Raw genomic sequence first — 26,741 nt, 5'->3', positions numbered from 1 at the left:
ATTTTGCAGGACGTTAATGAAGCTATGCAGGGCTGCTAAGACTCCTCAACCGTTTGACACCTGCTCTGGGCTCTGAGCTGTCCTAGGAATCAGCTTTGCATTTCCGAGCGATTTGACAGCAACCATGAGGACTAGCCCCTTGGTTTGAAAACACTTTTCCTCAGCAGGAGACCCATGAGGCACAGCTGTTTCCCGCTGCCTCTTCAATCAAGCTAAGCAGTTGTGATTTAAGGCAGAGGATTTTCTTTTAAGACATGCAGGGAGCAAAGTATCACATTGTTGATAGAATCAAATTGTTGATTGAATCATAGAATTGTGGAGATGGAAGGGACCCAAAGGGTCAACCCCCTTGTAATGCGGGACTTACACAGTTAAAGAATCATATACTATGGTATCTTGGCTTAAGAACAGCTTAGTTCATGAACAACGTGGATTAAGAACACTGCAAACCGGGTAGCAGGTGTTTTGGTTTGTGAACTTTGCCTTGGAAGCAGAACATGTTCCCCTTCCTATTGAGTGTAAATTGAGTCCTCCGCTGCTATGGGAAAGCACACCTTGGTTTAAGAACGCTTTGGTTAAAGAACAGACTTGTGTGGCGAGTTCCCGACCCCCCCAGGTGGAAATAATGACCATGACACAATTATTAAGGTTAATGGGCTAAAAAAGGCCACAACTTTATTGGTGATGAGCGGTATTGGCTTAGGCATTGGTCCTAACTGACTATATCCGACTCCAGCCCGTCCACTTGAGGTCCGGGAAGGGTTAACCACCAGTGGGGGGAGTCCTGCTGATGCACATCAACTAGGAACCCCTAGGGGGCGTGCCTCAGGCCCTCACCTCCCCAGGCTTTGGACAGGGCCATGCCCCCGGAATCTTTTCTCGGACTACCCCTCAATATGTGGGGCAGGTGATGGCTCTTCCTCCCCTCTTCCACCTACAGAGCAATACCAATGCCTAACCGCCAATACCAAGGAAGTTGTGACGATTTGCTATGAGGTAGGCTAAAACCAAGTGGCTGGTGCCAATTTGCCAAGTGGAAAAATTCCTACCAGGCCCCCCAACCAAGGTCCATAGCAAGGTGAGGGAACGAAAACCTTATAGGGTGGGAGGGTGGGAAACAGGAACAGCTGGCAGGTGGGGAAAGAGGGGGATCCCCACCATATCCTGCCTTTATAGGGCAGGCCACGCCCCCGACCCAGCCGATTGGCCAGCCAGGGGGTGACACGGCTGGGAATCCCCCCAATTGCATGGGGCTGGCCTCCACCCGCCATGTGAAGCCCACAACCCCACCTCCTCCTTAAGGCGGAAGTGGCTTTCCGGAACGGATTGAGTTTGTAAACCGAGGTACCACTGTATATCATTTTGGGGCAGCTGATGTCTGAAGCCTTCAGGGCGGGACATGCTAGCTATGTGCTTAGAACAAGTCTTCAGACCTAGTAAATTAAATACAGCCTCACCACTGAAATAGGTGAGCCCCCCAAGGGCACCAAAGAGCTTCCTCTTGTTTAATTTTTGCTACACGCTTTGGGCTGCAACACTGGAGAAATCTGGCATGACACCTGTGGACAGGGTTATGTTACTATTAATTGTATTTATTTATTGCATTTATATCCATCCTTTTTCTCCAAGGAGCTCCAAGTGATGTAACTGGTTTTCTCCCTCCTCATTTAATCCCCACAACAACCTTGTGAGGTAGGTCAGACTGGCCCAAGGTCACCCAGTGAGTTTCAGGGCTAAGTGAGGATTCGAACCCTGGACTCCCGGGTCCTTGTCCAACACTCTAACCGCTGCACCTCACTGCTCCAGCAGCTTGATGAGTCACGGGTTGTCCAGGTCTCCCAACTCTGTCAAGATGGGCACAGAAAGTGTTAACAGGATCAGGTTTAAGGTGCTGGTTTTGACCTTTAAAGCCCAATGCAGCCTAGGACCCATGTACCTAGAATCATAGAATCATAGAATCATAGAGTTGGAAGAGACCACAAGGGCCATCGAGTCCAACCCCCTGCCAAGCAGGAAACACCATCAGAGCACTCCTGACATATGGTTGTCAAGCCTCTGCTTAAAGACCTCCAAAGAAGGAGACTCCACCACACTCCTTGGCAGCAAATGCAACTGTCAAACAGCTCTTACTGTCAGGAAGTTCTTCCTAATGTTTAGGTGGAATCTTCTTTCTTGTAGTTTGGATCCATTGCTCCGTGTCCGCTTCTCTGGAGCAACAGAAAACAACCTTTCTCCCTCCTCTATGTGACATCCTTTTATATATTTGAACATGGCTATCATATCACCCCTTAACCTCCTCTTCTCCAGGCTAAACATGCCCAGCTCCCTTAGCCGTTCCTCATAAGGCATCGTTTCCAGGCCTTTGACCATTTTGGTTGCCCTCCGCTGGACACGTTCCAGTTTGTTAGTGTCCTTCTTGAACTGTGGTGCCCAGAACTGGACACAGTACTCCAGGTGAGGTCTGACCAGAGCAGAATACAGTGGCACTATTACTTCCCTTGATCCTAGATGCTATACTCCTATTGATGCAGCCCAGAATTGCATTGGCTTTTTTAGCTGCCGTGTCACACTGTTGGCTCATGTCAAGTTTGTGGTCAACCAAGACTCCTAGATCCTTTTCACATGTACTGCTCTCAAGCCAGGTGTCACCCATCTTGTATTTGTGCCTCTCATTTTTTTTGCCGAAGTGCAATACTTTACATTTCTCCCTCTTACAATTCATCTTGTTTGTTTTGGCCCAGTTCTCTAATCTGTCAAGGTTGTTTTGAAGTGTGATCCTGTCCTCTGGGGTGTTAGCCCCCCCTCCCAGTTTGGTGTCATCTGCAAATTTGATCAGGATGCCCTTGAGTCCATCATCCAAGTCGTTGATAAAGATGTTGAATAAGACCGGGCCCAAGACAGAACCCTGTGGCACCCCACTAGTCACTCTTCTACCTACCTAGGGGACTGCCTCTCCTGGTACGCCCCGCAGAGGACCTTAAGGTCCACAAATGACAACATTTTAGAGGTCCCAAGTCACAAGGTGGTTAGATTGGTCTCAACCAGGGCCAGGGCCTTTTCAGTACTGTCCCCGACTTGGTGGAACGCTCTGTCACAAGAGACTAGGGCCCTGCGGGACTTGACATCTTTCCGCAGGGCCTGCAAGACAGAGCTGTTCCGCCTGGCCTTTGCTTTGGACTCAGTCTGACCCTTATGTTTCCCTCCCCTTATGGTTTTGATCTATGGGCTACTTTTTAAATGAGGCTGCATTTTAAATTGCATTTTAACCTGTAATTAAATTGGTTTCCTCCCCGTATTATGTTTTTAGTGTGATTTTATTGGTGTTAGCCGCCCTGAGCCGAGCTCTGGCCAGGGAGGGTAGGGTATAAATAAAATTATTTATTATTATTATTATTATTATTATTTATTAGCAAGCTTGCAAAATGGGAAGCGTTTCTGTCTTCGGCGATGGGAGGAAAGGTCACCTCAAATCTTTGAACGGTCACCTTGCTGCTAGGAACGCAGAATATTGGCTGCTGCTGTTGCTTCTCTCTCTCAGTGCTGATTACTTCTCCCTCTTACAGTGTGCAAATGAGACCTGCTAATCTGCTTTGTCCTATAACAGCATTTGCTGTGGAGTGAACACACCGCCTGGCTATGTTGTTTGCCCAAATCATAAATCGTAGAGCTAGCTGTCAATCTGGACGGGACCCAAATGGTCATACAGTCACAATAATCACAACTAAATAATAATTCAGGCCCAATTTATTGTTCCTTACAGAAGCTCTGCATCTTTTTGGGGAAGGGGGGGGAGCAGAAAGAGAGGGGTTTATTTGGTAAGCATGTATTTTTAAAGCACATCCTTAAGGTAATGAATAATTTGACCTTCTGGTTACACATATTTGAGTGTAACATGTTCTGAACCCAGAAGATGATCTGGCCACCACACCAGCCTCAATTTGTCGTGCCTCCCTGCCTGCCTTCATTCTGGTCTGCCCCGCAGAGGACCTTAAGGTCCATGAATAATCATAGTTTAGAGGTTCCGGGCCCTAAGGAAGTCAGACTATCCTCCACCAGGGCCAGGGCCTTCTCAGTGATGGCTCCGACCTGGTGGAATGCTCTGTCCCATGAGACCAGGGCCCTGCAGGACTTAACTTCCTTCTGCAGGGCCTGTAAGACAGAGCTATTCCACCTGGCTTTCCATTTGAACTTAGCCTGATCTTTTATTCCCCTTCCTTCCTTCCCTCCCTCTCCCCTTTTTATGAAAATTTCCCTCTCTGGGATCCTACAGCTAATTCTCCCCTGGTCTCCTCGCTGGCCCAAATAGGACTAATTTAGCCAGCTAGCCCTGGGGATCATCTAATGTTTATTGGACGGATTTCCCCCCTAAATTGATTTTTGAATTCTGAATTTACTGTTATTCACATTTTATACTGTATTTTATGCTGTTTTTTTGTTGCATCAATTAAATGTTTTAAATTTGTTGTTAGCCGCCCTGAGTCCGGTTTTCTGAACCAGGAAGGACAGGGTATAAATAAAAATTTATTATTATTATTATTATTATTCACAGAATTGTAGATTTATATACAGTGGTACCTTGGGTTACAGACACTTCAGGTTACATACGCTTGTGGTTACAGACTCCGCTAACCCAGAAATATTACCTCAGGTTAAGAACTTTGCTTCAACATGAGAACAGAAATCGTGCTCTGGCGGCGCGGCGGCAGCAGGAGGCCCCATTAGCTAAAGTGGTGCTTCAGGTTAAGAACAGTTTCAGGTTAAGAATGGACCTCCAGAACAAATTAAGTACTTAACCCGAGGTACTACTGTAGTTGGAAGAACCTCGAGTCTCATCTAGTCCAACCCCAATGCAGGAATCTCAGCTAAGCATCCCTGACAGATGGCCATCCAGCCTCTGCTTAAAAACCTCCAAGGAAGGAGAGTTCACCACCTCCCAAGGGAGACCGTTCCACTGTCAAACAGCTCTTACTGCTTAGTCAGAATCTCATTTCTTGTCATTTGAATCCATGGGTTTGGATCCTTCCCTTCAGAGCAGCAGAAAACAAGCCGGCTCCAACTTCCATGGGAAAGCCCTTCAGATATTTGAAGATGGTTCTCATATCTCCTTTCAGTCTCCCCTTTGCCAGGCTAATATACCCAGTTCCTTCAACCGCTCCTCATCAGGCCTGGTTTCCAGACCCTTGGTCATCTTGGTCACTTCCCTGCTCGAAACCCTGGAGCTCTGATGTCAGTCAGCGCCGACAACCCTGAGCGAGATGGCTCAGTTGTCTGACTCACTACAGTGGACGCTCGGCTTGCGAACGTGACCCAGGTGGGATGCACGTTCGCAACCTGCAGCGTTGCATCTGTGCAGGCGCAGGTTGCGATTAGGCGCTTCTGTGCATGCGCAAAGCGCGATTTAGCGCTTCTGCACATGCGTGACCACCGAAACCCAGAAGTAACCCATTCTAGTACTTCTGGGTTTCGGCGGTCCGTAACCAGGAAAAAACACAACCTGAAGCATCTGTAACCCAAGGTATGACTGTACAAGGCAACTTCCTTCATTCCTTTCCCCAGGGCCTACACAGCATACCCTCCAACATTTCTCTGATGAAAATAGGGGTCTTATTCTATTATTATTATTATTATTATTATTATTATTATTATTATTATACCCCACCCATCTCACTAGGTTGCCCCAGCCATTCTGGGCGGTTTCTGACACATATAAAAACTTAATAAAACATAAACATTAAAGGATTTCCCTCAACGGGGCTGCCTTCAGATGCATTCTAAAGGTTGTATAGTTACGTATCTTCTTGGCTCGGGAGTCGCATAACTCCATACCCTCCATCATTTCTCCAAGGAAAATAGGGACATCACGGTTCGAATCCCTGTGACGGGGTGAGCTCCCGTTGCTCGGTCCCTGCTCCTGCCAACCTAGAAGTTCGAAAGCACGTCAAAGTGCAAGTAGATAAATAGGTACCACTCCAGCGGGAAGGTAAATGGCATTTCCGTGCGCTGCTCTGGTTCGCCAGAAGCGGCTTAGTCCTGCTGGCCACATGACCCGGAAGCTGTACGCCGGCTCCCTTGGCCAGTAAAGCGAGATGAGCACCGCAACCCCAAAGTCGGTCACGCCTGGACCTAATGGTCAGGGGTCCCTTTACCTTTAAGCAGAACCATAGCTAGGTGATCTTGTGCCCCTGGCAGAACTGTCCAGATTGCGCCGCCTAGCCACTTCTTTCTGCCTCTCCTCCATTCAATTCACCCTCAATTAAAAACCTTTTCTTATGAGCCAATAATCAATATTTTTATTTATAGACATATTTCTGGACACATTTTTAGCCGATTTTGCACACACACCCCTCGCCTGCCCCCTGGCGGGGGCCCATCTTACCACCCTGTATCTACGGCCCTGATCCTAAGGAAAAGCGGGGCATTCTTGTATCACACCAGAAACTGGGGGACAGCTTCTGTAAATACAGGACTGTCCCGGGAAAATAGGGACACATGGAGGGTCACTTCTTGCCCAGATGTTTTAAAAGGCTGCAGAATGCAAATCCCGCAGGTGGGATAAAGGATGCAGATCGCTGCCTGACCCCGAGCGCATGATTCATGTTGGTGCTCAGCCATTGGTTTCCTTGGTGCTGAGAGCGGCCAGCATGGGGATCTGTGAGTGAGAAAGGCCTTTGCCATCAGTCAGGTGCAGCTGGCCTTTGTTTAAAGCCACCTGACACCTGATCTACCGAGGTTTATCTGCTGCAGGCCTGTTTGGGATCCTGCCAACTCGTGGCAGTTCAACACACACACACACACACACACACACACCCTTGGCAGCTGCCTGGGAAAATGAGAGGCTCTGGATCTGGATCCCACAAGTGGAATGTTAGCCAGGCGTATTTTTAAACGTGGTTTCAAAGACGCAGAGGCAGCAGACTGCAGTTGCGAGCCAAGTTACACCCAGAAGCCTTAGAGGGGCAGGGTGGTGCTGAGAGAGGCAGGCGTAGAGCCAAGGCAATTATTTCTTTTATTGCGTTCCGTAAAATTTATACACCAGTCTTTTTGCATTATTATTTCATGTTATAATGTACAGTGGACACTCAGGTTGCAGATGTGATCTGTGCAGGATGCACATTCGCAACCCTGCGCACTTCTGCACATGCGCAGCCACCAAAACCCAGAAGTAACCGGTTCCGGGGTTTTCCTTCCCACCCTCTGCCAAGGACCCACAGATCTTGGGGCTTAGAGTAGGATGGGAAACCTGTGACATACACAGTCCAGATGTTGCTGGACTCCAAATCCCATCAGCCCAAACCAGCATGGGAATGATGGGAGTCGTAATTCAGCAATAGCTATCAGGCCAAATGTTCTCCACTCCTGGCCTAGAGCTTTCCCATGAGGTGGACAGGTGCTCATCAGGGCAGGCCCCTCCACCTGAGTCAAATCCTCACTTCTGTGCAAAGCCCTGACTCTCCCTGCCCCGCTGCAAACATCTCTCATTAAACATTTGCAGTGTCGCGCTCAGAACTTCACGGCCGGATCAGGACACCTAGAGATGCTTCCACCTGCATAGACCTTAACCTGCCTTGCCTGTCTCACTTGAGGTTTAATTGGAAGGTAAATGGACGCGGGTGATTCAAACTGCCGACCTTCTGATGGGCAAGCCCTAGGCTCTGTGGTTTAACCCACAGCGCCACCCGCGTCCCATTTGTGTTCTGTACCGTCTTGCTATTTTACGCAACATCTGGGGGGGCTGCAGCTGGAGGTGAAGTAAGGACTTGCAAGAAACTGGATCTGAGGGGGAGATAATAGCCCAAATTGGTTTGCGTTGCCATGCCTGATGGATCTGCTGTGCTGAATGCCTGTCCCTGGCGTTGGGTAATCAGCGCTAAATCTGATGTGGCTACCGGTGACTCTCTTTGCAATCTGATGAAGGAGCCTCATCTCGCCTAGGAAAGGTCAAGCCGCAATGAATTCGTTTCCAGGCTCTTTGTCTATCTGTCTCTCTCTTCCGCACCTGCCGGAACACCCAGCAAACGCGCCAAACAAAGCAGAAAAGAAGCCAGGTGAAAAATAGCCCGCCGAGGCTCTGATAATGTTTATTTTTTGCAGGGCATGTTGGACAAAGGCGGCAGCAAAAAGGGCAAGGAAGGGCACCGGCGGAGACAAATTCGGTCTGTGCACAGCAAATGCATTGGCAGTCTTCGGGGATAACACAGACATGTGTCTCCTCTGCCCATTTCCCCTCATCTCCTGTAGAGCTTTACTGGGGGCTGCTGGGCCTCTGCAGGGAGATTAACTTGACTCATGCAGGTACAGTTTTTCATGATCCAGTTTCACGATCCGTGCGCCAGTTTCAAGCTGTTCTGCAGGGCCAGCTATCCTGTTAGGCAAAGTGAGCCAGATATGGGAACATGGCCGAGGCAGCCACCAGGCCATTACTAAGGCTGGGTGATATAATAATAATAATAATAATAATAATAATAATAATAATAATAATAATTTATTTGTACCTCGCCCATCTGGCTGGGTTTCCCCAGCCACTCTGCACGGCTTCTAAAAAAGACCAAAAATACATTAAAATGTCACACATTAAAAGCTTCCCTGAACAGGGCTGCCTTCAGATGTCTTCTGAATGTCAGGTAGTTGTTTATCTCTTTGACATCTGGTGGGAGGGAGTTCCACAGGGCGGGCGCCACCACCTAGAAGGCCCTCTGCCTGGTTCCTTGTATCTTTGCTTCTCGCAATGAGGGAACCGCCAGAAGGCCCTCAGTGCTGGACTTCAGCGTCTGGGCAGAATGATATATATTGATATATCGTCCAAAACTGGTTTTAAGTCCATATCATGATATCGGTTTCGTATCTTTTGACCTGGCAATATATCACAAATCGTGTATGTGTGCTATATAAAAATCACAATGTGAGCAAAACCATGAAGCCAGCCAGTGCCTCTGCATAGCTCCATCCTTATTTCAGACATTGTGATTATCAGGATATTGTGATGTTTAGCTGGTGCTATATCACAGTGTTGAAAAAACCAGATATCACCCAGCCCTGGCTGTTACCCTCTGCCAAAGGCAGAGATGACAGACAGACAGACAGACAGACAGACAGACAGACAGACAGACAAACTTAGTTGGTCTATAAGGTGCTACTGGACAATTTTTTATTTTTATTTTATTTTTATTTCGACTGCGTCGGACCAACACGGCTACCTACCTGAATCTAGAGACAAACAAACAGACAGACAGATTACTCTAGATTGTCACTGTTTGCTAATGAGAAAAACCCTGGAAAGTCACTCCCAGTCAAAGGATAAAATTACCTGGGGCAGATGGACAAACAGTCGGACGTGATATAAGGCATCTTCCTATTCTGGGTTTGCAAAAGATGGAGCCAGGGTTTCCATAGAGCGGCAAAAAATAGTGTTTAGAATTGCTGTATAGACTGGCCACCATGCAGAATATTGACAAGTGTTTGATCTGTGGTTGCAGCCATTCACCTCGTTTTATTTATTTATAAATAATTTTATTTTATTTTTCCTTATACATACTTTTACAATACAATACATTAAATCACATAAATACTTTTAGCTCTGCCGAGCTGGCGACTTCCCTCCATTCCTTCAGCGGGTATCTCTTATTTTCTTATATCGTGTATTCTACTTTTTAACCTTATAACTGTCGTACATTGTAAGAGCTATTTCAATCCTGCCAGTGTTTTTAGAGTTTTACAATCATCCTTTATACACACCATAAATTTACTCCAGCTTTCTTGAAACCTCTGATCATCCTGATCCCGAATTCTTCCCGTCAGTTTGGCTAGTTCTGCATAACTCATCATTTTCGTCTAGCGTTCCGCAATAGGAGGAATTTCTTGGAATTTCCAGTTTGGGGCAAGCATGTTTCTTGCCAAAGGCTTCATTTTCATAGCCAGCCCCTTCTCTTTTTTAAAAAAATAATGTTTATTGTTTTTTGAACAATTTAAACACTACAAAACCAAACAAAAACAAAAAAAGAACAATACAATACAATATAAAGACACTACATAACACTGAACACATTAAACTAACAAAACCAAACAAATACAATTTAAAACACTCAAACAATTTCAATATCTTGTCTTTCATTCACTTATTTCACCGACCTCCTCACACCTCCCTTTTTGTATTCCACTTCTGTCAATTGTTTCAGCAATTCCTTTCCATCTTCCTCTGTTATCTGTCCTATAATTATCTTAACACATTCTAACCTTATTTTACCTTTAAAATTCTATTAATCTATTTATACTTAAATCCTTATAACATTTCTACTAAAGCCATATAACTTCATTCCAACAATCTTTTAACATTCATTAATTTTGCAGTATTTCTGTAGATAATCTGTAAACTTTTTCCAGTCTTCTTCCACCTACTCCTCTCCCTGGTCTCGGATTCTGCCAGTCATTTCCGCCATTTCCATATAGTCCATCAGTCTCATCTGCCATTCTTCCTGGGTGGGTAGATCTTGTGTCTTCCAATACTTCGCGATAAGTATTCTTGCTGCTGTTTATAGCCAGCCCCTTCTCAGGCACCCTGCATGTTCCCCGTTTCTAGAGTCTGAAATGGCTTCTGTACAGTAAAATCCTTGGCAGTTTCAAAGCCAGCAGATGCCAGACTCCATTGGGGCACCAGTCTCTGTCTTAGGCTGATTTTGCTTGCAAAGCCTGTCCTGTCCGTTGCCTTCCCTTCAGAGCTTTGTTTCTTTCACACTCACAAAGGAAACATCGGCCAACTGGCAAGCGTGGTGCAGAAATTTGCCTGCAGCTGTTTTAACTGAAATCAACGTGCTGGGAGGCAGGAGCGATGATCTCTCTCTCTCTCTCTCTCTCTGCACATGCAAGTGGGGTCAGGATGGGGCCTCGGCTTGCCCAAACAGCACATAATTAGCTACCAAGAAGGAGAGCCAGTCAAAGGCCCCTTCCCGGATAACCGGATTTGAGCAGGCAACAATTGCTGTGCAATAGAAAATAAATGCTTTGTTATTAAAACTGCAATATTATTATTATTATTATTTTATTTATATCCCGCCCTCCCCAGCCAAAGCCGGTCTCAGGGTGGCTAACAACAATAAAATAATACAAAATTCTAAAATCATTTCATTATAAAATTAATTCAAATCAAATTAATGGCAACCATTGGGCTAGAGTTCTGTGAAGATTGCCAAAGGAGGGAGTCAGGCTGTGCCCTAGCCAAAGGCTTGGTGGAACAGCTCTGTCTTGCAAGCCCTGCGGAACTTCTGTGCATGCGCAAAGTGCGGTTTAGCGCTTCTGCGCATGCGCGGAAACCCAGAAGTAACTCTTCCAGTACTTCCAGGTTCGGCATGGTGCACAACCCAAAATCACACAACCCGAAGCATCTGTAACCCGAGGTATGACTGTATAATTTCAGTTCTGGAAAGGAACCTCAGGTTACATACACTTCAGGTTGCAAACGCTTCAGGTTACAGACTCCGCTAACCCAGAAATATTACCTCGGATTAAGAACTTTGCTTCAGGATGAGAACAGAAATTGTGCTCCGGTGGCAGTGGGAGGCCCCATTATCTATAGTGGTGCTTCAGGTTAAGAACAGTTTCAGGTTAAGAACAGACCTCCAGAACGAATAAAGTTCTTAACCCGAGGTACCACTGTATAGATATAGATATAAAATGTATTACATATAGAAGAATACAAATGTTTGAGAGATGTAGAAACGAACAGGGGCTTGACTGTTTGACATCATTTGTGCCGCAACTTACGAAAATGATGGAGAGCAGAGGGGTTGAAAACAATGCCACGAATAGTAAGACTGGGATTGCACAGAAGCACAATGGAGCAGTCGATAATAAGTCCTGGAATACGGCCAAATCCAGGCAAAACCATACTTTGCAAGAACCTGACAACCGTGTCTTTTGATATATGGTATGTCTGGAACGACCCCCGTGTAGCTACATAGGTTTGTCTTTGCACTTGGAAACTCGTAAATAATGGGTTTTTCGGATATTGCAATAAATAGGACCTTCTTCGAACCAGGTATTATGAAGAGGAAAGGGCAAGTTAGTCCTCAACGGTTAGTTGAGCAAATCAATTATAAGGCGGCAAACAAATAAATTATAAGATCAGCATTATCACTGGGGAAGATGGACAGCAAATGGAATTGAGGATTTTCTGAATCTCATGCAGCCAAGGGAAAGCAGTCTGTGTGCAGCTGCCTGATTCTGATGACAGCTCATTTATTGTCGCAAACTAGTATGGAAAGCCCTGGCAAGAGCTCATGTCAAACTGTGTCTCTCACTCTTGGATACGGGAAACTCAGTTGCTCCTAAGTGCATTCTAGCCTGCAGCCCAACTCAGCAAGCTTCTCGTGCTACCGTCTGTTGGAAGCCCCTCTTGGATTCTTCCAGCTCGCTCTCCTAATCACAAGATTCTTTGTTGCTCTTGTTACGAAACACATGAGCTTCTGGCAGAGGCGGTTGTGTTGCTGGCACAGGGCAGAGGCAGCGGGAGGAACTTTGTAGCTGGAGGCCGGAGGACTAGGATGAGGCAGACCAGAAACCTGTCTGCACCCGAAACAAATTCTCCAAACGCTGGAATATCCTCTTTCCGCCTCCTTTGCAGCCTTCCTTGTCTGACTTGATGTACTGTTGCAAACATACAGTACTTGAGGAGTTAATTTCTGAGCAATGCGAACAGAGCAGAATGTGGAGAGAGAAGAGCAAGCCAGAGGCTGGGTCTAGACATATCAAAAAAAGATTTTCAGAGAAATGCGTGGTAAATTTAAATAGGGAAAACAGTTAGAGAAAAACAGGACGCCACAGCACCATCTGGTGGCACAATGTTATATCGCATATACAACACATATAAATTGCTTTTTCATTAGCAATCTAACTGAGTCCAGAGGTCAGAATAACAGCTCATTTCTCTGGGGGGTGGGGTTAAAGTAATGTGGTAGCTTGAATGTCAGGGAAGAAGTCCTGGATTCAAATCTTCATTAAATCACAGAACTGTAGAGTTGGAAGGGACACAAAGGAATCGCTCTATTTAAAAACCTCCAAGGAAGGAGAGTCCATCACTTTCCAAGGGAGTCCATTCCACTGCTGAACAGCTCTTAGCATCAGAGTGTTCTTCCTAATGTTTAGTCAGAATCTCCGTTCTCGTAATTTGAATCTATTGGTTTGGGTCCTGTCCTCTGGGGTGGCAGAAAACAAGCTTATTCCCTCATTCATGGGGAAGCGCTTCTGATATTTGAAGTCTTACCCCGGCCATCAATTTGCTAGGAACCCTATTCTTGCAGCCTGACGATTCTCTTGCCAGCATCATCATTGCTGTTGCTTATGGATAATAATTAAAGGTAAAGGTACCCCTGCCCGTACGGGCCAGTCTTGCCAGACTCTAGGGTTGTGCGCTCATCTCACTCTATAGGCCGGGAGCCAGCGCTGTCCGCAGACACTTCCGGGTCACGTGGCCAGCGTGACAAGCTGCAACTGGCGAGCCAGCGCAGCACACGGAACGCCGTTTACCTTCCCGCTGTTAAGCGGTCCCTATTTATCTACTTGCACCCGGGGGTGCTTTCGAACTGCTAGGTTGGCAGGCGCTGGGACCGAGCAACGGGAGCGCACCCCGCCGTGGGGATTCGAACCGCCGACCATGCGATCGGCAAGTCCTAGGCGCTGAGGTTTTACCCACAGCGCCACCCGCGTCCCGCATGGATAATAATTATTGCAATACATTTCTGCCTTTTGGTAAAAACAAAAATACACCCAAGAAATTCAGAAGAAGCAAGCAGGCGCTGTAAAGCACCCGTATTAAATGAGGCCAGAAACTAAAAACAATATTTGGCAAATCCAGAGAGACACCAAGTTCTGAAAAGTCCACAGGAATAGTCCAGCCTGGCGATGGAGCCTGGTCTTCCTTGCTGGGGAGACCCTATACTTTGGCTTTCATAAGTTTGAGCAGAGTGGGATGGATTTACTGTATTTTTCGCTCTATAGGACGCACTTTTCCCCCTCCAAAAATTAAGGGGAAATGTGTGTGCATTCTATGAAGCGAATGCAGGCTCCTTGGCTTCAGCGATAGCAATGCAAAGCCTCCGAAGCGCAGAGGGAGCGCTCCCTCCTCGCTCCGGAGGCTTCGCGTTGCTTTCGCTGAAGCCTGGAGAGCGAGAGGGGTCGGTGCGCACCAACCCCTCTTGCTCTCCAGGCTTCAGGGATAGCCGCCTGAAGCCTTCGGAGCGCAGCGGGACCTCACGCTGCGCTCCGAAGGCTTTGGGTTCCTTTTCTGAAGCCGAGAGCTGCGCAGCGCCCCTTCAGTGAAGCGGGAGGAGAAATGGAAGGGGCTCCATTTCCCCTGCCGCTTTGCTGAAGGGGCGCTGAGCAGAGGGGGGGCGTTTCTTGTTCTCCCCCTCTAAAACAAGTTGTGTCCTATGGTCGGGTGCATCCTATAGAGCGAAAAATACGGTAAGTTTGGTGTCCTTTCTCTAACCTTCAATCCTGTCCTACATCTGCTCAGACCTTCCATAGCTCGTCTCCTTTTGAACAGCTTGCAATGGGATGAAAACCAAACGTTTTGACTTCCCTGCCCTGGTTGCAAGGACCCAGCACTGACGCTTTGGTGTCACCCCCTAGAAAATCAGCCTTCCTCTTTTGCTTAACGTGACTTCGATTTCTAGATGAAACAGGAAAAGCTTGGCTGCAACGGGAGGGAAATGATATTTTTAGTAATCTTGTTTTTCTCCCAGGATCCACTGCCATAGAAAAGAAGGGGGGGGGGATGTGCATTTTTTTTATGGACTTGAAAAGAAGCTGCCTGTGAGAGACTTTGTCGGTGGAGGCGTAAATATATTAATAACCCACCGCTGTCATATTTGTTTTCAAGCATCTATCATTCCTGAAGAAGAGAAATGATGCACAAGAGTGGAAGGGGGATGAGGACGATGAATAAGAAGATGCTATATTAGATGATCCATCCATTTAATCGGGGGGGGGGAGGGTGTGAATCTGTGGCTCTCCCTGATCTCGTTGGACTACCAAGTCTCATCCTCTCTGACCATTGGTCATGCTGGCTGGGACTGATCTGAACAGGGAGGCCAACAACATCTAAAGGTTCTTCATCCCTGGTTTTAATTAGCCGCGGAATCTTTTCTCCATTTAAAGTGGTGCTCCCTAATAACCAGGCAGCTGGCTTTGGGGGAAAAATTGGGTCGTATCCAATGTTTTGCAGGGTTTGGAATAAATGACCTTCGGGGGTCTTTTCCAACTCTGCAATTCTGTGTTGTTCAGCTGATGGGCCAGTAAGCGATATGATACGATAATCTTTATTGTCATTGTCCTATACAGAACAACGAAATTGAAAAAATCTACATCAGACATTCAAAAACTAACAAGCCTGTTATCCCAGCTATCCCAGCCTGGTTAGCCCCCTAAAAACTCTGATACCCCATAATTAAATACAATATACTCCCATAGAGACTACCGTAAAGGTAAAGGGACCCCTGACCATTAGGTCCAGTCGTGGCCGACTCTGGGGTTGCGGTGCTCAACTCTCTTTATTGGCCGAGGGAGCCAGTGTACAGCTTCCAGGTCATGTGGCCAGCAGGACTAAGCCGCTTGTGGCAAACCAGAGCAGCGCATGGAAATGCCATTTACCTTCCCGCCGGAGCAGTGCCTATTCATCTACTTGCACTTTGATGTGCTTTTGAACTGCTAGGTTGGCAGGAGCAGGGACTGAGCAACAGGAGCTCACCCCGTCGCGGGGATTCGAACCGCCGACCTTCTGTTCGGCAAGTCCTAGGCTCTGTGGTTTAACCCACAGCGCCACCCGCTACCTTACACTGCGTTTAAAACCAAAATCGCATTTGGATAGAAACTGTTTCTCAGGCGGCTAGTCCTACTCTTTATAACCCTGTACCTTCTTCCAGAAGGCAGAAGCTGAAAGAGATCATTTTCCGGGGTGTGCATTATCCTGCGCTATCTCTGCAGCTTTCTTATGGCACCTGGAAGCGTAGATTTGATCCAAGGTGGGAAGAGTGCACCCAGTTATTCTCTCCGCAGTCTTTACAACCCTGGACAGCATTGTTTTTTCCCTGACCGTGCAGCTCCCAAACCACACACACCAGACAGTATACGATGGATGGGAAAGGATAAGTCTATCAGTGGCCACTAACCACGATGCCTCTGTTCTGCCTCCACTGTCAAAGGCAGCATGTGACGTGGGCCTTTTGGCTCCTGCAGAAACTGGCGTGAGTTGGCATCCCCAGACTCTAGAGGAGGAAGCAGAAGGAACAGATGGAGGAGCCAGCAGGGATGGGGGGAAGAAGGCCTTCCCTTCTGTCTCTAGGTGTCAGAGAGGAGGAAGGAAGCCTGTTGGCCTCATTGGGGGGAGGGAAAGGACGTGGACCAGCCAGAAGGTGAGGCTGAAGAGGAGGAGGGTCATTGGAGCTGGACACAGTCTCATTGCCAAGGGACTCCTTGTCAAGCTTTGTAGATAGGATTGTTGGTATTTTATTGTAATTTGGTGAAAAGAAAAATACTTTATAGAAAAGGAGAATTCCCTGGATGCCTAGATCCAGGTTTGGGGCAAGTCCAGCCTTGGTCCAGTATACCTGAAGTAGCGTCTCCACCCCCATCGTTCTGCCCGGACACTGAGGTCCAGCACCAAGGGCCTTCTGGTGGTTCCCTCGCTGCGAGAAGCCAAGTTGCAGGGAACCGGGCATAGGGCCTTCTCGGTGGTGGCACACGCCCTGTGGAATGCCCTCCCACCAGATGTCAAAGAGAACAACAACTCCCAGAGTTTTAGAAGACATCTGAAGGCAGCCCTGTTTAGGGAAGCTTTTAATGTTTAACAGACCACTGTATTTTAATACTTTGTTGGAAGCCGCCCAGAGTGGCTGGGGAGACCCAGCCAGATGGGTGGGGTATAAATAATAAATTATATTATTATTAGTAGTAGTAATAGTAGTACTCTTTGGTGAGAGAGCCCCAGCAGATACTTAAACTCACAAAATATGCAGTAAACTAAAAGCGGGAAAATATTTTCTGCCAGACCTTTAAAATAGCCCCTTCGAAGCGGCTTCCAAAGTTCCCCGTTCCCCTTAGCATAGGCAGAAACTGCACATTTGGTACGTTAAAAATGGTTTACTTACAAATCCTTCAAAGATCAAATGCATGCGCTTTCTCATACAGCAGCAAGAAAAACACAGGCGGTGAAACTTAGGTTCCAAAAGTGGTAAATGTTTCAAAATTATTTGTATAGAAACACAAAGATGTAGGGGGTCCACATGGTGGAATGGGAAGAACAAAGGCTGGGGCAACCAAGGCAGATTGACAGGGTATAAGAAATAGATGATGATGATGATGATGATGATGATTACCCCTTCCTCCCAAGGTGAGGAGGAGTGACCTGGCTAAGCCTGGCAGGGCAGCTTCCTCTACTCTTCATGCATTTATTAGATTTAAGCATGCTGGTTATATGAGGCTGGATGTCCCACAGGGATTAAATGAGCCCACCCAGATGGAGTGAGCAAACCCAAAGGCTGAGAAAGACCCACAAATGAGTTCACTCTGTCCTGTCTTTAAAAGCTTCGTAGGAGGGGATGTGTCAACCGTCAGAACATCTCTATAGCTTCCGTTCGATCATGAAACTCTCACCTGCCTCGTGTACCCTGGAATCTTGATTTGGAATGATACTCTGCTGAGCCTGTCAGTCTTTCAAATAAGGGTTGCAACTCTGTTTTGGGATGTGTGCTTCTGAATTCCAGTTGCTGGAGACCTCAGGAGGGGAGAGTGCTGATGGGCCCAGATCCTGCTCGTAGGATCTGCTTTCAGCGTCTGGATGGCCACTGTGAGTACAGGATGAGGACTCAATGGACCACTGGCCAGCTGCAGCATCAGGGTGGTTTTGGGGAATGCAAAGGTGCCTTTCCAGACTCACACCCTGTGCTGGAGCAATGTGTAAAGGTAAAGGGACCCCTGACTGTTAGGTCCAGTCATGACCGGCTCTGGGGTTGTGGCTCTCATCTCGCTTGATTGGCCGAGGGAGCCGGTGTACAGCTTCTGGGTCATGTGGCCAGCATGACTAAGCCGCTTCTGGCAAACCAGAGCAGCGCATGGAAACGCCGTTTACCTCCCCGCCGTTTATCTACTTGTACTTTGACGTGCTTTCGAACTGCTAGGTTGGCAGGAGCAGAGACCGAGCAACGGGAGCTCACCCCATCATGGGGATTCGAACCACCGACCTTCTGATCGGCAAGTCCTAGGCTCTGTGGTTTAACCCACCGCGCCACCCGCGTCCCAACTTGTAAGAATAGTAAATCCCACTACGGAAGCATCATGTTCTCTGGATGCAGCCCAGTGCTTCTCCAGATAGCCCTATGCCAATTTATGCATATTTAACCGAGAGAAAACTCTCACATAATTAATTGAAGCCTTTAATTGGGTAGTGCCCTTAATGGGTCGCAAAGTGACCTCCTGCCTCTTTCTGCCCTTAGTGCGGGGACTTGGCAGCTGAACGCTTCCTTTGGTTAAATCTGTCGCTTGCTGTGGCTAATCTCTTCTAATGCCGCCATAATCCCATTATTGAAAACAACTGAAAAGCTAGGAGTTAAAGGGATGAAAAGATTTATTTAGTCCGTGCTGCTGGGTGAGCGACTTTTCTGCACTTTTCTGTATGGCTGCCATTCAGCAAATCATCTTCGGGTCCAGCCTGCATTTTTCCACCACCCAAATTTATGATTGCTCTCCCTGCTTCAGCTAACTAGTGACTTTCCTGGACAGTTCCCAGAATTCCCTGGGGAGAGGAACAGACAGCTAATCCATCCCTCTGGGGGAATTGTACCTCTGTTCAGGGAATGGGGGTCTCCAAACAAATCTCAGCCTGCTTAACAAACCACAGTTCCCTGGGTTCTTTGGGGAAGCCACAAGTGTTCAAAGTTGTGCATGCTCTAGTTATCTCCCGCTTGGACTACTGCAATACGCTCTACGTGGGGCTACCTTTGAAGGTGATTCGGAAACTACAACTAATCCAGAATGCGGCAGCTAGACTGGTGACTGGGAGCAGCCGCCGAGACCACATAACACCGGTCCTGAAAGACCTACATTGGCTCCCAGTACATTTCCGAGCACAATTCAAAGTGTTGGTGGTGACCCTGAAAGCTCTAAATGGCCTCGGCCCAGTATACCTGAAGGAGCGTCTCCACCCCCATCATTCTGCCCGGACAGTGGGGTCCAGCTCCGAGGGCCTTCTGGCGGTTCCCTCCCTGCGAGAAGTGAGGTTACAGGGAACCAGGCAGAGGGCCTTCTCAGTAGTGGTGCCCTCCCTGTGGAACGCCCTCCCGTCAGATGTCAAGGAAATAAACAACTATCTGACTTTTAGAAGACATCTGAAGGCAGCCCTGTTTAGGGAAGTTTTAATGTTTGAAGTTTTATTCTGTTTTTAGTGTTCTATTGGGAGCCACCCAAAGTGGCTGGGGTATAAATAATAAAATGATGATGATTATGATGATGATACTGCTTTAAATGTTTAGTGTAGATGGGGTTTACATTTTGACTCAGGTATCCAGTCAAGTGACCTGCTTCATGAGTCACCTGCAGCCTAGAAATGTTGTGTTGGAGCCAGAATTGCAGACCCTTTCCTAGACCCGTGCCATCTGCATTTGGCCAAAGCGAGGGAAAAACAGCCATGTGCTGTGGCTGGATATGCCATCTCAGAAACTGGGATTAGCAGGCCCATCTTTTGGCAGCTGATACTGTTCCAAGCGTTAAACCACAGAGCCTAGGACTTGCCGATCAGAAGGTCAGCGGTTCGAATCCCCACAACGAGGTATGCTCCCATTGCTCGGTCCCTGCTCCTGCCAACCTAGCAGTTCAAAAGCACATCAAAGTGCAAGTAGATAAATAGGTACCGCTCTGGCAGGAAGGTAAACGGTGTTTCTGTGCACTGCTCTGGTTCGCCAGAAGCGGCTTAGTCATGCTGGCCACATGACCCGGAAGCTGTACACCAGCTCCCTCGGCCAATAAAGCGAGATGAACGCCGCAACCCCAGAGTCGGCCACGACTGGACCTAATGGTCAGGGGTCCCTTTACCTTTACTGTTCCAAGCAGCAGCAGCGAGTGTGGGGAGTCAGGCAGGAGGATGGCTGCCCCTTCGGAATATTCCCTAGAGAGGCCCCAGGGTCTATTAGCAAAAAATAACTTGCTTCTCTGACCAGCGGCATTTGGATAAGATGACAACATAGGGAGTGGGATAGGCGCTCCCCGTGCCAGCCGCAACCTGAAACCTCCCTCGGGGTTACGCGTTCCTCTTCCAGCGAAAGGTGAAACCTGATTTTGCAGGTTTGTGATCCCTATTTAGCGTCACCCTTGGTAGGATATTAATTAGCATGGCTTCGTGGAGGTGCTGAGGACAGCGGTTTGGCTCTGAGCGAACAAACAACACAGCAGCTGCCTTCGTTGCAGCAGATGTCTCAAGGCCACCTCCTTTTACTTCACTGAGCAGGGAGGGACCTCTGAGGTCACCAGGTTCAAGCCCCCACTCAGTGCAATCCGACCCCTGCTTCTATATCTCTGCCCTCCTTCCCTAAGAAAGCTCTGCTCCTTTGCTGCCATTGGCAAGCTTCTTCCTAGAGCTTAGCCAAAGTCTGACGCCCTCTAATTCCCACCTACTGACTGTATCCCTGTAGCAAACAGTATTGAAAGTGGGTTTGTGTGTAACCACCCACACACCATCCTGAGCAAAAACCACCAGCAATGCACAGTAAAGGGGGGGCGTTCCTGGAGGGTCCCCATTTAAATGCTGTGCGTGTGAGCATTTAAGCAACCTTGTGCAGAACTGCCTGTAATGGATTTAAAGGCCAGGGACTATGGGATCCCTGTTATTGGAGACGGGAACAAATCTGTCTCCTAAAGTCAAGGGAGCAGTTCTCATTCATACAGGCAAACAGGAGACTTCCCAATTCTGTATTTGTCCTCTAATGCAAATATGGTGGGGAGGGCATATTAGGATTTGCAGGAGCTACGTAAAAGGCAATGTGTTGTGCCAAATTCAGGCATAAAGGCAGCAGGACAGTTGCCACCACGGGGGGGTTGTTCTGGGGGGGGGGCGGATTATAGCATTCCAGCCACATGGAAGCAAATCTGTGCCATTGGTTCCCTTGCTGTTGTGTCCCCCCCACGCCAAGCACCACCAGCTGTTTTCAGCTGGCAAAAGCAGCCACTGGGTTATGAGGCCTTGCATTCATAAAAACCAGTGGTTAGACAACCAGCCAGCTTAATAGTTCTCCAGTGGATACACTAAAGGACATATAAACCTTTTAAGCCTGGGGTCCCCAACATGGCACTCGTGGGCACCATGATCTTGGCACCTACCAAGGCTCCTGGCCCCTCCCAGTTTTTAGTTTTTATTCAGTTGTAAATTGAGGGGGGGGGTTTTGTTTTTACTTTTGAGGTGGGTTGTTTTGGGAATTGCCTGTTTTTCTGTTTTTTTATATATATGTGATTTGCCTGTTGTGGGGAGCGGGAGGCAATTCTGAACATGTTTTAATTCAGTGATATTTGTATTTCATTCTTTGATTCTGAAATGTGTCCTCAAAGGTTGGGGGCCCCTGTTTTCGCTCCATCGTTTTCCTGGCCTCCTTTCCTCATTCTCCCTCTTTTTTCCCTTCTTGCCTTCCAGATAATTGCATTCTGACATTGAATTGGACCGGAAAGAAAATGGTGTGTATTCTAACGAAGACAAATGCCCTTATTTCAATGAGATAGACCCATTCATAAGGAGTGGAGGGCAGAGAGCTCTTTGCTACAAGATAGATATTTGCAGATAAGGTGACGCAATCTCTGTTTTGGAAAGAGCTCCTCCAGATTAGACACGGCCATGTACTCATTTCTGCCGGAGAACTTCACCCCTGTGAAGCAGAAACCAGTCAAGGAGCTGAAACCCATGATAGTGGCCATTGTGCTTGGCCTCATCCTGCTCATCGCAGCCGTGGTGGCCTGGTGCTACTACGTGTCGTCCCTTCGGAAGGCGGAGAGGCTGAAGACGGAGCAGATGGACCTCCATCAGGATGGCTTCACCATCAAAAACCAGGATGGGGAGATTGTCTTCAGGCTGGCCTTCCAGTCGGGTATCCTTGACTTGGAGTCTTGCTCCAGGGAGGGTGCGAATCTAACCTGCACTAGGACTGACAAAGGGAAGCTCAACTTCTTCATTAAGATCGTCACCCCAAAAGACACGGTGATGTGCTACCGGGTCCGGTGGGAGGAGTTTGTGGCGGACACCGTGGTGGAGCACAAGATGTTCTGGGGGGACGCCCACTGGTATGGGGGCTGCGAGATGAGCGTGCAGCACTGGCCCATTAAGCTGCCCGGGTACCAGGAGCCCATGCCGTTCGTGACCAGCGACGTGTACTCTTTCAGGAACAGCTTTGGGGGCATCCTAGAGAGGTACTGGCTGTCCTCCAAAGCAGCCGCCATCAAGATCAACGACTCCGTGCCCTTCCACCTCGGGTTCAACGCCTCCGAAAGGTCCCTCGTCTTCCAGGCCAGGTACAAAGATTCCCCCTACAAGCCTCCGCTGGGGCAGCCGCCATTCCCAGAGCTGAGCTACCGTGTCTGTATCGGCTCCGACGTGACCTCCATCCACAAGTACATGGTGAGGAAATATTTCTACAAGCCTTCAAAGATCCCATCAGAAAATGCCTTCAAGTACCCGATCTGGTCAACCTGGGCCTTGTACAAAAACGACATCGACCAGGACAAGCTGCTGCGCTTTGCTGAGAAGATCAAAAAGTACAAGTTCAACTGGAGCCACATCGAGATAGACGACACCTACACGCAAGCGTACGGGGACTTCGACTTCGACCCGGTCAAGTTCCCGAACGTGACGGAGACGTTCAAGAAACTCAAAGAAGACGGGTTTCAGGTCACTCTCTGGACGCACCCGTTCATAAACTACAATTCCTCCAACTTTGGGGTAGGAATAGAGAGACAGCTTTTCATCAAGGAGCCGACAGGGAGGCTTCCTGCTATGGTTGAATGGTGGAATGGAATTGGCGCCATATTGGATTTCACCAACCCTGCGGCCAGGGATTGGTTCCAGAGCCACCTGAGGCAACTCCGCAGTAAGTACGGCATCTCTTCCTTCAAGTTTGATGCTGGAGAGACCAGCTATCTTCCCAAACAGTTCAGCACCTTCCGCCCCCTGTCGGACCCCAGCATTTGGTCCAGGCGCTACACGGAAATGGCCATCCCATTTTACGAGCTAGCGGAAGTCAGGGTTGGCTACCAGTCTCAGAACATCTCCTGCTTCTTCCGCATCATTGACAGGGATTCTGTCTGGGGTTATGAGCTTGGGCTGAAGTCCTTGATACCGACCGTCTTGACCATCAGCATGCTGGGATACCCTTTCATATCGGCCGACATGATTGGTGGAAACTTCTTCCCCAACAAGACGGATGGGGCGGTGGAAATCCCAGACCAAGAGCTCTACATCCGATGGCTTGAGCTGTCAGCCTTCATGCCTTCCATGCAGTTCTCCATCCCACCGTGGCTTTACGACAGAGAGGTCATAGACATTGCCCTGAAGTTCACCAGGCTCCACGAGTCTTTGGTTGCTCCCCTCTTGTTGGAGCTGGCCGGGGAGATCACCGACACCGGGGACCCCATCATCCGGCCCATCTGGTGGATTTCTCCCCACGACGAGGCTGCCCACAAGATCGATTCCCAGTTCCTGATTGGGGACACCCTGATGGTGGCTCCCGTCTTGGAGATGGGCAAGCAAGAGCGAGACATTTACATCCCAGCTGGCAAATGGCGCAGCTACAAAGGGGAGCTCTTTGAAAAGACACCCACCTTGGTGACGGATTATCCCGTCGATTTGGATGAAGTAGCTTATTTTGTGTGGGTGTCCTAACCGTCTTCAGCTACTGCCGCCACCACCAGCTTTGAAACTTAGTGAAAGTCAACCAGGCCTTATTCTAGGAATATTAACAACGAATAATTCTAATCCGTTAAGGAGGCAGAAGGGGGTGGGGACTGGAAATGGCTATATATTTGTCCCTTGCATATGCTGTAAAGATCTAGCTTCGTTCTTGTGATCTAGAAAAATGCTGGATCACAATGGCGTGGGATTTGCACATTCGAGGAAACGGCCTTTCCGGTCCCCCCTCGCAAGGCCCATAACTGCACAGGATCTCCCTCCCAAGCAAATTTGTTCCATTTTTCGATGTGGGTCTTGGGGGCCTTTGCGATGCCAGCTGCGATTATTTACAAACCCATCTGTAGTGTCTCTGGTGCCTCGGATTGGGTGCACGTCGCAGGCTGTTAGCCAGACCGTCCAGACTGGATCCTTTTTTAAGCTGTGGGAAGCTGGTCCCTGCCTATAGCTTTTCCAAATATGAGCCAAGGGGAAACCTTGCGCTATGAGCAAGGGATCCCTGCCCTTCTAGGGAAAAGGTTCTTTCCCCAGGTAGGGAGGTGTTCAGGGTTGCTATAGCACAACTAGCCTTACATTTTACAGTGCAGTAAGCTATTATTCGAAATAACTGGGGAGGTTTTCCTAAAGAGTATAACTTCGGTTTATTACAGGCACAGATACCCACACACACACACATATATATATATTCCTCGTCTGGTGTTAGATGAGGCTGGCTTATCATGTTGTGTAGGCCTTTAGTTACCAGGCTGGGCTGGTTACTCAGCTCTGGGGCTTTTGAACAGGACTGGCATCTCAGCTTTCCCCTTGCTGATGCCAGCCACCTTCTTGCCAAGGCAATCCTTGGCTAGCAAAAAGGATGGTAATCTCCGATATATGGATGGCATGCTTGCTCCCACAGTGAACAGGTGTGTTTTAGAGGTGTGGATCGGGACTTAAAAGCCCTTCCTTGCTGCTGTTGTTGCTGCTGCTCTGGGGTTATTTTCAAAGGTGCCTTTGCAGCTGTGTTGCCAATAAAGGATTGACTTTCAACTCATCAACGGTTCCCAGGAAGAAGAGCATCACCAGACTGTTCCAGACAAGACGGCAAGCTCTTGTTGGCAGCCCACGGGACTCTTGTGTGTTCAAAGAGGCAGCTGGGGAGGGTGAGAACAGGGGCATCAAAGCTCTACTGTTAACTTACTAATAGGACCCGGAATAAAAATGGTTCGTCCTGCTCCCAAATGATGCTGCGCCAAATGGGAAGGTTCGTGGTTTCTCCTTCTGGAAGGCTAACTGAAGCTAATGCAACCTGGTGTGTCATTGTTTTCATTAGGATTTGAGAAGGGGAATCCTTATACTTATAGTCAACTGCAGTAAGGAATTTTTAATGGGTGGGAGATCTACACTCCAAAAGCTCCTACTCAGCTCCCCATTGCATCATGGTGACTGCCAATAAGGGGGGGCAATTGACAGGCCGTATTACGATGTGCTGGTAGCCTTGAGAACACTGTCCCACCATCTCGTCCTCTGTCGTCCCCTTCTCCTTGTGCCCTCCATCTTTCCCGACATCAGGGTCTTTTCCAGGGAGTCTTCTCTTCTCATGAGGCGGCCAAAGTCTTGGAGCCTCAGCTTCAGGATCTGTCCTTCCAGTGAGCACTCAGGGCTGATTTCCTTCAGAATGGAGAGGTTTGATCTTCTTGCAGTCCATGGGACTCTCCAGAGTCTCCTCCAGCACCAGAATTCAAAAGATGGAGGGCACAAGGAGAAGGGGACGACAGAGGACGAGATGGTGGGACAGTGTTCTCGAAGCTACGAACATGAGTTTGACCAAACTGCGGGAGGCAGTGGAAGACAGGAGTGCCTGGCATGCTCTGGTCCAGGGGGTCACAAAGAGGTGGACACGACTAAACGACTAAACAACAACAACAACATTACGATGTGCCCTCTTCCCTGAGTGGTAGACATCTTAAGGACCTTTCGCTCCCATTTTTACGCCCTCCCAAGCTATGTATTTTGCTTTTTAAAAGGAAAAGCGCTCAGAATCCTGAAAAGAGGAAGGATGTTCTGTGCTGCTGAGGACCATGAAGAATGGCGCCCAGGAGCAAAGCAGAATGCAGGGGAACCTATTAGCTGGGTATTCAGGGCAGCATAAACAGTAAAGAAAACCCTTCACTTATGAAAGTATGGGTTTATTATTATTATTATTATTAAATTTTATTTATACCCCACCCTCCCCAGCCAAGACTGGGCTCAGGGCGGCTAACACCAGTATAAAAGCAATTGATTGAAATACAGCTTAAAAACAAGATTAAAATACAACATTAAAATGCAGCCTCATTTCAGTAGGAACTCAAATCAAAAACTTTTGGGGGGATGAAAACGTCAAGTCTTCACCAAGGCCAACTATCCAGGCTGGTCCTACGTGGGCCAGAAAAAAAGCCAGGGAAGTCCCCAAATAGGCGTTCCATCACAGAAGGAGAAAGGGAAAAGGAAAGAGGGGAAGGGGATAAAGTTGATTCCAAGCCAAAGGCCAGGCGGAACAACTCTGTCTTACAGGCCCTGCAGAAAGAAATCAGATCCTGCAGGGCCCTGGTCTCATGAGACAGAGCGTTCCACCAGGCCGGGGCCAGTGTTGAAAAGGCCCTGCCTCTGGTTTATGGAACTCACTGCCGCATGGTGGGGGAGGGGCTGACCGCTAGCTTAGATGTCTTTTAAAAGAGATGAGACTTTCATGCCAGACAGATCTAACAGTAGCTATTAGTCATGACAGCTAAGTGGAACTTCCATGTCCAGGAATAGTATCTCTGAATTCCGGGTGCTGGGACATGAGCAGTGTGGTGGA

The 26,741-nt window shown here is 48.1% G+C and overlaps 1 protein-coding gene across 2 annotated transcripts in view; it reads left to right on the top strand.

Moving 5' to 3' along the window:
* The window catches only part of LOC310659411 (myogenesis-regulating glycosidase-like), a 30,298-nt gene extending 5,091 nt beyond the window's left edge, over positions 1-25,207 (top strand). Inside the window, exons 1-2 of one of the 2 annotated variants that reach the window (XM_083402870.1) lie at positions 17,801-17,949; positions 21,662-25,207. In XM_083402870.1, coding sequence (XP_083258996.1) covers positions 21,860-23,896 — 2,037 coding nt within the window. In that variant the 5' untranslated portion in view covers positions 17,801-17,949; positions 21,662-21,859 and the 3' untranslated portion in view covers positions 23,897-25,207. Of the gene's footprint in view, positions 1-17,800; positions 17,950-21,661 lie in introns of those variants that run through there. The other variant, XM_083402869.1, reaches the window with a different exon arrangement.
* Positions 25,208-26,741: the final 1,534 nt, after the last annotated feature.

The sequence above is a fragment of the Podarcis tiliguerta genome (assembly GCF_965153285.1).
Source record: "Podarcis tiliguerta genome assembly, chromosome: 11".
Taxonomy (NCBI): Eukaryota; Metazoa; Chordata; class Lepidosauria; order Squamata; family Lacertidae; genus Podarcis; species Podarcis tiliguerta.
The sequence above is the reverse complement of the archived record's forward strand: the minus strand, read 5'-3'. Positions and strand labels throughout refer to the sequence as shown.